The 13,548-nt window shown below is 38.1% G+C and overlaps 1 protein-coding gene across 3 annotated transcripts in view; it reads left to right on the plus strand.

Moving 5' to 3' along the window:
• The window catches only part of ADAMTSL1 (ADAMTS like 1), an 823,217-nt gene that overhangs the window by 432,592 nt on the left and 377,077 nt on the right, over positions 1–13,548 (plus strand). For 2 of the 3 annotated variants that reach the window (XM_036217923.1, XM_036217924.1), the window contains exon 1: positions 5,439–5,631. The exons of the other annotated variant lie outside the window; for it this stretch is intronic. In XM_036217923.1, coding sequence (XP_036073816.1) covers positions 5,569–5,631 — 63 coding nt within the window. In that variant the 5' untranslated portion in view covers positions 5,439–5,568. Of the gene's footprint in view, positions 1–5,438; positions 5,632–13,548 lie in introns of those variants that run through there. 3 annotated transcript variants of the gene reach the window in all.

Consider the following 13,548-nt stretch of genomic DNA (forward strand, 5'->3'; position numbering starts at 1 on the left):
TCTGGGTTTTTTGCCCTACACCAAGCAATCTGAAGAATTCCTCTCTGCTACTGGCCTGGGTCACAGATTCTAACCAGGTACCTGCAGTGTGAGAAGCCCTGAATTAAGCATTGCAGGCAACAGGAAGAAATGTGAGCTGAGGCTCTTAGTGCTTCAGGCAGCAAGAAATGAATCAAATCAAATTTTAAAATTTGTTGCATTCCTTCCATATGGAACATGCAGAGCTAGACACTTTGTAGGGAAAGGGAAGCTGTGGGACAAAGAATTTAAAAACATGTTTTTCACCCTTTAAACAGCCTGAAATAGTGGGTCAGGGTGAGTAAAAGCCCAGGTCTCACATGTTCCTACTTTTTTTTCTGTCTACTCTGTTCTCCTCACCTGTAATGCCTTTTCGCTTTTCCTTTCATTTCCTAGAAGACTCTATATATCATGGTCTTTTTCAATTTCTATTTCTTTTGTTTGGGTACTCCTTACTGAGTCCTCAAACTGGCAGTGATTTCTCCCATCTCTAAACTCCCGTGGCCCTTTGCTGTACGAAGAGGAGGTCTTGCTTAGTGTTTAGAAATGCAGATGGCCTGGGCTGAGATCTCGGTCTTTCCCCTCTCTGAGTTTGTGATCTTAGGCAGATTACTTAATTCTCTGGGCCTCAGTCTACTCCTCTGCTAAAGGGAATATATCAATCAAGGATTCTGTTGCAGAGAACGGAATTTACCCTTGTTAATAAAAGCACAAACTATAATGTTATAGGGTATTAACTCACAGAACGTTGGAATCACCAATGAAAAAAAAAATTCTAGTTTGAGCTTTCTGAAGATTCCCGTGCTACTCTGCAGAAAAAGATTCACAATAGCTGCTGCCTCTTTCACAACCAGGAAGTTACCTGCTGCAAGAACCATGCCCACTTTATCTGATCCAGCTAATCAACTGCATGCCCCAAGCCTGTCTCTTGACGCCCACAAAAGTAATGACTGGCTAGCGTGGCTGCAGACAAACCGCATTGCTCCGTGGCCATTTTTACAGGTACAGGGAGCAAAGTGTTGTCTCTGTCTCACTTCTGCCTTCCAAATATTATAGAAGTGCTTCTGAGTGGCCAAATCTAAATTAATTCCAGCACCCTAGCTGCAAAGGAGTCTGAGAACTATGGTTTCTAGGTTCCTGATCTCTGTGTTTCAGGAAGGCACTGGTTGAGATGAATGTTGACAGCAGGTCCACCATAAATAACATCCATATGAGGATAATAAGTATACTGACTCTATAGGATTTTGTGAGAATTAAATGAAATAATACATATAAAGTACTTAGAACAGTGCCTAGTACATGAGGGACTCAATTAATGTAGCTATTTTCATCAACTTCTCAAGAGTTTTCCTGGGGAAATTCAAACTACTTTAGATTAAGCTTCAGTTTTTCGTCAACTACTAAATAACTTTGATGAACCCATTTGTAACAGAGCACTAGTTTCCTCATCTGTAAATCGAGAGTAATAATTACTCTCTACCTTATAGAGTTGCTGCTAATATCACATTAGGTGATGTGTGAAAGATGATTTGAAAATTGTAGCAAAAACTCCAGTTACTTGGGAGTCGAATGGATATTAGGTGAATTGGAGAACTACAGACTCCTGCTCAAATTCCAGCTCTGTCCCTGACACTAGCAGTTGGCTTCCTATAGTTTTATCTTATTCATCCTCACACCATTTTTTCCTTTTCTTAATTTTCGGAATTAGCTAGGGAAATCAAACAACTTCCACACATGCCCATGAGGATAGTTAGGCTCAGACACTGCCAATAATCACCTCCTTCAAGAGGGGAGAAGAAGCTCTACTTAGCTCGTCAACCCTCCCCACCCCTGAGTTCTTTCCAGAAGACCCTCTGCCCTCTCGACCCCAGTTACTGCAACTGGAAGGCCAAGTGAGAAGGCCCAAGGAAGGCTCAGGAAGAGACAGGTGGCTCCAGCGTGAACACTGTAACGTACGCTCCCCAGGGAAAGAAATTCCGAGAGTTTAGCTCACTCTTTCCTGCCATAAAGCACACTGAATGTTAACAGCTTGCTCCTGTCCAAGCTGGTGTTTTTTAAATTAAGTATTGTTAAATCCATACCATTTGGAATGATGCTTCAGACAGCCCTGACACTCTTGCTTCTGCTTTCATTTCACCTAATATATTGTGCAGGGAGCTGGTAACCAGTATTACAGGAGCCGGGGCGGCGGCGGCGGCGGCGGCGGCGGCGGCGGCGGCTGCTGCTGCTGCTGCTGCTGCTGCTGCTGCTGCTATTGCTGCCGCTATTGCTGCCGCCGCTGCTGCTCCTCAGACACTGGCAGACGGCTTTAATTTAGATACCTGAAGAGGAAAAAAGGAACTCAGCCAACGCCCTGCTCAGATGCCATAAGAGGCCTTTCCCAGGCTGCTGTTAGTATGGGTCTACATTACCTAGGGTTTTATGTTCTTTTTCCTTGGCACCAAAAAAGGTTTTAGAAATGACAAAGATGGGAGACAGACTATAATAAGGTACTTTCCATTGTCAAGTAACATATACCCTTAGTAAAACCTGGGTTGCCTGCCTTCTCCCATGCCTTCACTATAAATATCCCTCTTTAACTGGTATCACACCACTGCCAACATCTAAAAATGAGTATGTGTACACACATGTGTATACATAGAAATATATGTATGTTTGCACATATATATGTGTGTTATGACAGTGATTCAGAGTCAGGAGACTCCAATCATAGGCCAGTTCTAGCCAGTGGGGCCTGAGGCAAATTGCTTTACTACTCTGAGCATCAGTTTCCACATATATAAAATGGGGTGAGTACTTAACCAACTTCACAGAGTAGTCATAAAGGTCAAATAAGATGTGGGTATAAAATCATTTTATAAACTTGAAAGCTATAACACAAACTTTAATATAACATTCTCAAAATTAGCTCATCCCAGAAATTTACCTCAGTCACCTTACCACAACTTGATTTTGTTCTCCTTTTGTTCAAGTTACAGTAAGCTTGGGGTTTACCCTGCAGCATATAGTGCTTGATTGTGCAACTGCTTTTTCTCATTTCTCTGGGCAGCCAGAGAAAGAAAAGGAGATACTACGAGCATAGTGACCAGAAGCATAAGACACTGTGTGGGCATCCTCCAGGTATTCAACAAATGACAGAGAGTTTGATTTTAATATGTCGTAATGTTCAGGTACTTTATTGAGGTGACTGCCTTGCTGTACTTTGACGATTATCAAAACTCCAAGGCAGAAATCTCTGACTCAGGATTTCTAGACAGTATTTATTTCTGAAGCAGGAAGGAATCTAGACTAGCATACAAGTGGCTACCAATTATTTTCTTACCATACCAATTTTTCCTATTCTATAAATGGTATTGAATCATTACTATTGTTGCTATTATTCCTTCTCCCACCATCTGTTCTTCCATTTTGATCTGCCTAACGAGTGATGTTTATATGTGAAGAGGGAGGAAGTGGTCCTAAATAAAATATTCCATTTTATAGAACTAGTTGGAACTCCTTAGCTAATGACTCTGATGGAAGAAAAAAAGCCCCATAGCAGAAAGCTCCAATGTGTAAAAGGGAGATCTATAACATTGTTTTATAAATGAAAGTTTATTTCAATCAATCCATTTTTTTAATGTGATGAAGATTTCAGATAACACCAGTCAAGTATTTTTACAGCAACTCATGAATACTCTTTAGCGTATGAGCATTAGCTAGTTTTGGAGAGAGACATGAAAGAAATCTTTCTGAAAGAGAAAAGTGTACCCAAGAATAGGGCCTCTTTGTTATGGATCTGTACTACCCTTTTTCCTAGGTGAGGAAAAAGGTGGATTCTTGTACACCCTTGACTTTCCTAGTGGGTTAAAAATGGGAATTTTAAAGCTCTTCTGTTTTTAATTGATATACCATATGAAGTAAGTAACCTGAAGTTGAACAACCTGCTTTTCTTCACCTTTTTGAAAAGCAACACTGCAGGTATTTATACAGGCAGACCTGCCTGTATCCACATGCCTATTATGGCTTCATCAGGTTTTCCATATTTGTGTATTTCATGCCTCTTGTCAGTATTTTTTTATTAATGAAAGGAAAGAACATTAATTCTAAATGTCTCCTACCTTCACCATATACATTTCTCGGCTATCAGGAGATCTACAAAGGAAAGACATCCTGGTGACACACCTATGGAAGTGTAAGGCCAAGTTTGCTGTTTCATTCTTTCAAAATCTCCGTGATTTCCTTAGCAGATAAGGAGAAACACGTCCTTGTTTGACACTTGACACTTTTCTAAAACTGTAATAAAATCCTCCTCTGGTAGAGTCAACCTTTGCTTGCCGGTGAATTAATCAGACTCAGAGGCTTCCTGAGCTTCTCCTGGCGCTGTCATCATTTCACTGCTCATTAGCACTTCCTCCAGAGCTGGACTAGACCTCAAAGGTCATCTCCTCATCCAGCCCTCTTGCAACAGTGGAAAGGAAAAGGTAAAACTCACTTCGGCCTTTTCTGCTGCATTATAGCAGCTCCGATAAAGGATGTAAAGAAGGAGGAGGCTGAAACTGTCCGTTAAAAGGTTTGGGGATTAACTGAGGATTTAATTCATCCTTCCTTTCCCTCCTGCTGCTAAAGCGATAGTTGAGAGTTGGCAGTTTGTCAAAACCAGGCTGTTCCTTAACCCCAAATTTCAGCTCCACTCATCCTCAAGTCTTTGTTAAGGGCTTCTTTTTAAACTAGTGGATCTAAATTTTGAATTGTGCCCTTAGCTTAGTAAACCATAGGTGTTTTAAATTGTCGCTTTACAAAGAAGCAAATTTTTTTTTTTTTAGGTCAGGTCATTAATATACAAAGTAACTTATGTCACTCTTTAGATTTAATGAGGAACATTCAAAAACTTATATAATCTCCTTTTTCCAAGTCAAGGGAGAAAATAAAGAACTTTATGGAAGAGGAATAAAGCAATTGTACAGAACACATTTAAAGGGCACATTAAGTCCGTTTTTGTCTATGATTTTTTTTCCCTTTATGGCATATGTTATATATTGACAAGGGATTAAGTTTCTCTCCTGAATGGAACAATGCAGAGTCATAGGGAGCTACTGTACTTTACAAAGCAACAGGCACAAGCAAATGGCAAAGAGAAATGTATCTCGCAAAGAACTAACCAGGTTAGTTAATAGCACAGGGCTTTGCTTCATCTTTTGCAATTCTGCATCTTTTGCATTTTTTCTTCTCGCTCTGCTTTGCGCTCTGCTCTCCTTTCTTTTTCGTCCTTTTCTCCCTTTTTTTTTGCTCACACTGTTACACTTTCTCTGTCCCCCTGGCTTTGTTATTCAGCATGTCTGATTAGCAGGAGCCTGATTGGCTGGCTGCCTGCTCCGAGAGAGATTCCATTCAGCTTACCCCCCACCCATCCACCCACCCACCCACCCCTAGTCAGGAAATGTGAGCGGGGCTGATGGAAGCTGATAGGCAGGGCTGGAGTGTTAGCACCAGTACTGGATGTGACAGCAGGCAGAGGAGCACTTAGCAGCTTATTCAGTGTCCGATTCGGATTCCGGCAAGGATCCAAGCATGGAATGCTGCCGTCGGGCAACTCCTGGCACACCGCTCCTCTTGCTGGCTTTCCTGCTCCTGGTAAATCCCTTTTCCTTTCTATATGTTGCTATTGCCATTTAGTCTGCGTGTGTTGGGGTGGTGTGTCTATGTGTGTGTGTCTTTATTTTCAAACAGCAGGTAAAATACATGATTGAAAAAAAAAAAAAAAAACTTCTTTCAGAACTTTAACCCCAACTTCCCAAGCAAAATAAAGTCTGCAAGACTTCGTGGGATTAGTTAGAGGTATATAATAATATCTAGACATGAATTTTGAAATAGACTGCCTAGATTTCGTGAGCTGAGGACTGTATAAATGGTGGTGTGTATGCTTGAGATTTGGGTGACAGGAGTCCTAAAATCAAATTCACTCCCTGTGTTGTTCCTGGAATTTTTTAAAGGGTGGGCTGTGAGTGGCTTTCCCCCACTGCCATTTATGAATTCCTTTGCCTCTGTGAACATGTGCTATGGAACCAGGTAAAAGAGGGAATGAGAGCCTCTTTGCAGCCAACTCGGATTATAGCTCATAATTACTGCAAGTCATCTATGGATACAAGTTAATGCTGGTATTTATGAATTGAGGATTATGGTCTTTGATCTCGGAGCTGCTTTTGAAGAAGAAGAAAATGCTGACTTTCTGTACGGCAGCTTTCCATAGTCACAGTGATAAGATGCTCTGCGCTTGAACATCAGCACACACTGCATTTTTGACTCAAAGTAAATGTTCCATTGTGACTCATACTTGGTTTTATGGGCAGAAAACGAACATTTACTGTCCAAAAAAAATCTACACTCAAAATATTAATAGCAATGCACATTTTTTAAACCAGAGTGTTCTGGGCAGGCAGCTTAGTAAACCTCATCTGAAGGTTTGATTCCAAAATTTGCACACACTGATTCCAAACAAACGTGATTGTAGCTCTCCCTGTCACATTCGTGGCATGCCAGCACTTCCTCAGAAGGTAACAAGGCAAGAAGGGAACAAGGTAAAAATGCAGCAAGTATAGAGGTTACATTGGTTCGTTGATAGTGAAAGAATGTTTTGTTCTGATTAGACTCTGACAAATTTGATCTGCACTATAATTATGAAGAAAGGAAGTAAGCCATTTGGTACAAATTGAAAAACTCCAGGAAGATTCATCAGATAGAGTAATCAGACAGTGATTAACTATTTTATACATTCCCATTTATTTGCATCATTGTGGCCAAGAAATCATAATGCTACATTGCAAATACTATAAATATAGAAATATATTTTTAAGTTTTCTGGAAATTTAAAGGCAAACTGAATTCTAATCATAAGTGGACTGTAAGCTTTAGCTGTTCTGAGGAAGATAAAAAAAAGCAGAATGTTTAGGTATGCTTTATGACTAGTGAAGCAAGCAATTTATGAAAGGTGTCTCATTTTTTCCATATGGGACGTATTACTTATATACATACCATTAGTTTGCCTCGTCTTTCCTTCTTTGTGATCCTTAAACAGTGTGTTAATTTCCCATTTAATTGCATCATAAAGCAAATTACCAATACAATTACTTTTTTGGTATCTTCCGAATGAAGTATGATCTCATTACACTCTGGAAAAACTTTCCCATTCAGGAATAGATTGTTTTGCTACCCATTTGGTAAATGCATTATATCCCTCTTTGATATCTTGAATATTCATGTATGTATTGAGCATATAGTGAGATTTATGTGGGAAAAAAAAGGAGTCTGCTTATTTCAGATTTAAAACATAAAACATATTTTGTTTAAGTTACAAGAATTGTATTATGAGGATAAAGTGAAATCAAACCCAGGTTTGTTTCATGCCTGTATTTAAATGAATTTTGAGAGTTATGCTAGAAAAGCAAGAGCAGTAATTGATGGCTACCAAGGTACATCCCTATGCAATGTGATAATAGCATTAGTTATACCTGCAATATATTGTGTGTCTGAAAGTGCCAAACACTAGGCTAGTCATTTGAAAAGCATTACAAGGCATCCAGACAATAACCTTGCAAATAAGACTTTTTTATACCCATTTTACAGATGAAGAACTAAACATATTTGAGCTCAAAAACCAAACACGTAGCAGAGAGAAAATAACCTGTTCATTTTGTACTATGGTTATAAAATGTTTAGCAATGATGGAAGCAATGGCACAGGTTGGTCTGTAGTCTTCATTTGAGATATGTAGGCTTTTTGCATCATCTTGGCCATTTAAGATATGTACGATATTATAGGTACTTGTTATATTTGCTCATTAACTATCCTCTTTAGCTTTGCAGCCAAAATTAAATTATTGGCCTAAGAGAAACTGACCTTTAGCCTGATCAGTAGTTGACTTAGAACCAGATGTGTGACATTGTCATTTAACTTTCATTCTGGATAGAGAAATTGAACTGGTTGGCTTGTTTTTTTTCTGTAATTCTGTTATACATTGCAAGAGTCTGTCTATTCTTAGAATTAATTGAAGTAATTTTTAAAGATCCCTTTAACTTAGTTGGAAAACATCCTGTTTTTTTTTAGTGGAGAGCCAGTTTCTACTTCAAAACAGCCTTCATGTCACTGACAGCTGAATCATCTGTATCGTGACTTAGTTCTTGAGTGTGTACAAATATCAAATATTGTTCACCCTCGCTTTCATCAAAAGTCTTTTCCCCTTGGAGCATTATTCCTGAGAGAATGAGGTCCCTGTGTCTTCGTGTCTATTTCAGGTTACCACACATACTTTCATGCAAAGCTCATACATCATAGACTTTTATTCTGGACACAATAGGACAGTAGCACTGATCAAGAGATTTTCATCCTGATATGCAGGTCAAATTAAGCCACATAACACAAGTTTCCCCATCTTCCCACCCTGCTTCCCTTTTTCATTCTCCCTTCTTTGTCCCAATTGTTTAGCTCGAAAAGAATGTGGCAGAAACCATGACCAGCCATTGACATATGTGTCCATCCAAAGTTAAAGTCAAATCACTTTTTGTCAGAAAGGCATTTAATCAAATTTGCATTTGCTTTTTGTTTCTTTTAAGTGGTTTTAAGCTCTTTCGCCTGCTATTGTGGGAGTTGCAAGAGTAACACTCGGAATTATAATAAAGTACATGTGTTTTTCTGTTGAGTTTCTTTTTCTTCTCTGAACTAATTTATACATGGAAACTAGTCAAACACAATAGCCCATTCCCTTCGGTCAGTCTGGCACTCTCTTCCACTATTATCTAAGTAGATCTATCTTGGATGGCGAGAAGCACCATTAGCTGTGGAATGAATGTTAAACCCCTTAGTTACAACAGATTGTACCCTGCTCCAATAAGTGTGTGTGCGTGTGTGTGTGTGTGTGTATACACGCAGAAGCACCTTTCTATAACTGTTTATATCTATTTCTTATCATGCCTAGATTGTCTTTAAACCAAGCTTAAAATTTTTTTACATAAATCTGCAAAACATAGTAAGGCATTTCTTTAAACATTGTTTTCTTCATGTTTTTGTGAAGTTTCTTGTCTAGACATGGTCAGCTACATTTCTGTTTTCTCAGGCTCCTGTTTTAGTGTTTCGGTCCATTCAGGACCATTTTCTTGCCTCCGTCATTATTTTCATGTTAACCAGTTCCATCACTTCATATAAATTGAGGGAAGTATGTCCAATAGTGGTCACTAGCGAACTGCAAAAGAATCCTATTACGCCAGAAAAATTTCTTCTTGAAAGACTACATGGATATCGAAGACTTTTGGGAGAAGGAGAAAGAATGAATAAATGAATGTATTGTGCATTTCTGTGAGCATTAATGCATGTTGATTCCCTTTTACCAATATGTGTGAATGAACTGGAAAGTCGTTCTCCAGCATACCATCCGGTAGGATGTTACTGAGATTTAAGAGCTGCACAAAGTTCATTCCTATATCCCCGTAACAAAATTAAAGTCAGGGTTTGTGTCATTTTAATAAGTAAAATGCGGTTACTCCCTGTATTTGTTACTCATTTTTTTAACCCAATTTATGTTGATGCATTTTGCACAGGATTTATGGTTGGGTGAGATATGGTCTGGAGTTTTAGTTCTCCCCTTTATTATGACTTAATCGAAATGTAATTTTAAACTCAGGAAACACACAGTGTCCTGTGAAATTCTGCATTTCCTACAGCACCTAGTAGAGTGTCTTGTATATACAAGCATCATAACTGTGAGCTAAATTAAGAGAAGAAAGGACTTTCAGAGACTATCACACAGTTCTCAAATTCTCCATAAAGTTGGTGTTTCCTACCTAACTTCATATAGAGAGTACAGTTTCTTTGGTCAAGTGACAGCTCCGCTTTGAATTTGTCTCTTTCAGGTTTCAGGTCTAATTATTTAAGTTTCTCACATCTATTCTTTAAGTTTCGTTCTACCCTTCCCACGTTATGCATATTCTACTGGTTCTTGTGGTCTCATGAATAGAGTGGCCCCAAAATGACCTCTTCATAGTATGAAAACCATAGTCTTTTTCTTGAGTGAGAGCATTCCTTGAATCATCATGAATAACCTACTGGCTAAGTGTGTTGAGATAATCACAGGAAAATATATCTAAATCAAGTTTTACAGTTTTGCCATTTTTACTAATTTTCTTCTTCTAGAGAGCTGGCTTCAAATTTTGTGTTTTCACCAGAATGAGACAAGTTCATGTCATTTTCTGTTTATATCATAACAGTCATACCATGTGGTTGAATTTTGGCTTGATTGGCAGTACTGGCTCATGAGCGGCTTAGGACTGGCATACCAAGGGTGATGTCAGTCCTAAAGGATCGTAATTGAAATAGGCCAGCACAGCTGTGTGGGGAGCCTGCCTGCTAACTGGGGTAAGCCGATGCTATCAACCCCTTCTTTCCATGAGCTCAAAAATAAATGACTACATTTCCCCAATTCCCGAACTTCAAGATTAAAACCTACACTGAATAAAGCTTAACTGTTCTGGTTTTCCCTCCCAGGGATTTTGCTAACTAGAGCACCCAGCCTGTAGGGCAGTTAGAAGTTTTCTGTCATAAAGATGTCCCCATGTTAGTAATCTGCGACCAACAGTGACCTCTGGCTTTTTATTTGTTGTAGTTCCAGAATCTCAGTATTTATAATCAGTTTGAACATTTTCCTATATTTATTAATGGTCTTTATTTCAGTCATAAATATTTCTTATCTCATTAACTATTGTAATCTTCATTTGAAGAAATATCTTAATTTCACCCCAAATTCCACCAATGTATAACTAACTACACATACAGTCGGCATTTAGTAAGTAATTTTCAGAGGCATAAATAATTGTATTCTATACAATATTTTAAAATGCAACATCTTCTAGTTCATGTGCTTCCTTGCATTTATCTCTGTTGCTATATTCCTCATACTGTAATTACTCTACACTTCACAAAGTTTGGGTGACAACAGAAGGAGCGACTTATTCCTCCTACCTTTATCAGGATGGCTGGCAGTTAGATCTCAATTAATGTTTTTTGATGAGTAAATGGGTGAATAAGAATGACTTGAGAAGTGAAGGCGAAAAGAAGGAAAATTACAAGTAGCAAGGGAAAATGTGAATATCTATTTCACATGTGAAGTATTTCACGAATTCTGGTACTGGTAAGACCAAGTCGACTGTAATAAATTCCAAAGAGAAGACATATTTCATTTTTCTCTCTCTCTCTCTTAAACATATACGTCTACACAATGAACAACAGTTGAACAATAATCCCTTTTGTTGTTAGTTAGAATGAATTTTGTACATTTCTTACCTTTTTTAATCCATTTAGTTCTCAGGTATTTTTCCTTTTATAAGATTAGACCTCAAGAAGAAAATGATATTTACATTACCCACAGTGTTATAAAACTAGAAGGTAGTTAGAAGCTCTCATTTTAGCAGAGATAATGCTATGGAGTCGTGAAAACTAATTTCTTTTTACTAGGCACAAAGATAAGCTTTATTTCCCAGCTTTCTCTGTGATTGCATAGTATGACGATTGAGATCTAGTCAGTGGATCATAGTTAGAAGTGATATATGGCACTTAAGCCTCACATCTCGCATGTAATCCTCTAAGCAACAAGCAAGCACTCTCTCTTTGCATGCCTGTTGGATACAAAGAATCCATTAAAGAACTTCAGGACTCTAGGGATGGCAAAGCCACCAAATGGAAGGTCTCGGTCCCTGAATGACTACATGGAGCAGACCCCTACACCACCATTCTCACAGAGTTACATTCACAAACATTCATTTAACCACTAGCAAGAAATAAACTTTTGTTGTGTTAAAACACTGAGAATTCTGGGAAGGTATTACTTGTTATATTGAAAACCTTTTAAAATAACATATATTCCAAATTTAGATGACATGTATGCTAATACTCACTGATAAGCATTAATACTACTTTCTATTTGTTATATGGGAAAATCGAAATAAGAAGATGCCATGCCATTCTAATTGCGATTTAACCATTGTGGTTTGCAACTTATTACGTACCTATAGTGTGCTAAGTATTTGGGGGTATGTTCCAGTACTGCAGGAAAAATAGGAAAGTAGGTTCATGCCCATTTTTCAAACATAGAATTCAGGAGTGAGTGGAGCAGTAAGAAATAAGGAACCAAGACAGGGAGCGCTGTGGTAAACAGTTGGAGTCTAGTCTTCTGGAGCAAAGCAGAACCAAACAACCTAGTCAAGGACACAGCAACACGTAGGCCTAAAGGATAGCAAAAAAAAAAAAAAAAAAAAAAAAACAGGAAAATGAAACTGAGAAGCAGAATCCAAAGCACACTACTGATGCAGTTGCAGACGGTTATCAGAACTCATACTCCCAAAGAGAACAAATGTTTCTCATAGCAACACATAGAGTAAAATGTACTTCTTGTGCATAGTCTCAAGCTATCATTTTTTTAGGAGGTCATGAAAGTGTCACGAAAGAGCTCTGGTTTTAGAGTGTAAGCAATTGGGCCGTAGCACTGATTCCAGCTCTGATAATGGAGTAGTCACTCACTCCAATGCACTATTGCCCATCTCACCTAACTCTCCAGGATGCCATGACAGGCAAATACAACATAGGTGTTAGTGTTCTGTAAACTCCAAAGTTCTATAAAACTTCAAGTGATTAATTCATGTTAAAATCATTTATCACCAATTGTTTACTCAGCACAGAGCTGGGCTCTATGGACAGTAGGTTAAGACACAGCCCTTGCAATGAGGAGCTTGGTAGTTCATTGGACATTTTGTTACCAGAGTTATGTTTTAAATGTTTCAAAAAACTTTTCTGTAAGGAATGGATATTATTATTTTCAGTTGTCCCACAAGGTGGGTCATCTTATAAGTAACTCTTCTGTGCTTGCATAGACTGTTTAATTTTCTTATCCACATGTAAATGTAAATTATGGTTTCACATAATTCTTAATATGTTATTTTAAAGTATATTATCAGTCACTATTTGACATCAAACATTAGGTTTTTTCCTCCAATTTCCATAGTTCAGAATATCAATTTGCACAGCAAAAACACGCTGTAATGATTTCTTAGGTAAGATAAAGTCTTAAGGAAAAAATTTTCCCAAAGCAAATTTTATCTTGTGAGAATTACCATTAAGTATGTGTGACCAGCATCTAGGGAGTTTTCATCTGCCGCATTATCATTGGAGCATCATGCTGGCAGACTTCAGTCTTATGTAGTTTCCATTATACTGTGCTTACTTTGTAATAAAACCAAAATTCATGTAAAAAAAAAAAACAAGTATATTCCACTTGGAATTATATTTCCGTGAGTGTAATTACTATAGTAGATTGCATCTCTCTTCCTCATTAGATTTTTCTCTAAAGTTCTTTATTAAAAATAAATTAATTACAATAAAACCAAAAGGGCTTGTGCAAGGAGAGGGAGATAGTTGAGAGAAAGGGAATAGTAGAAAAATCAAGTGTATGAGCATATGCCACTTATAATACAGGAGATTTATTCCACTTCTGAGGCAAGAAATTGCAGGACT

This window comes from Rousettus aegyptiacus, unplaced genomic scaffold (assembly GCF_014176215.1).
Source record: "Rousettus aegyptiacus isolate mRouAeg1 unplaced genomic scaffold, mRouAeg1.p scaffold_m13_p_3, whole genome shotgun sequence".
In the NCBI taxonomy this organism is placed as follows: domain Eukaryota; kingdom Metazoa; phylum Chordata; class Mammalia; order Chiroptera; family Pteropodidae; genus Rousettus; species Rousettus aegyptiacus.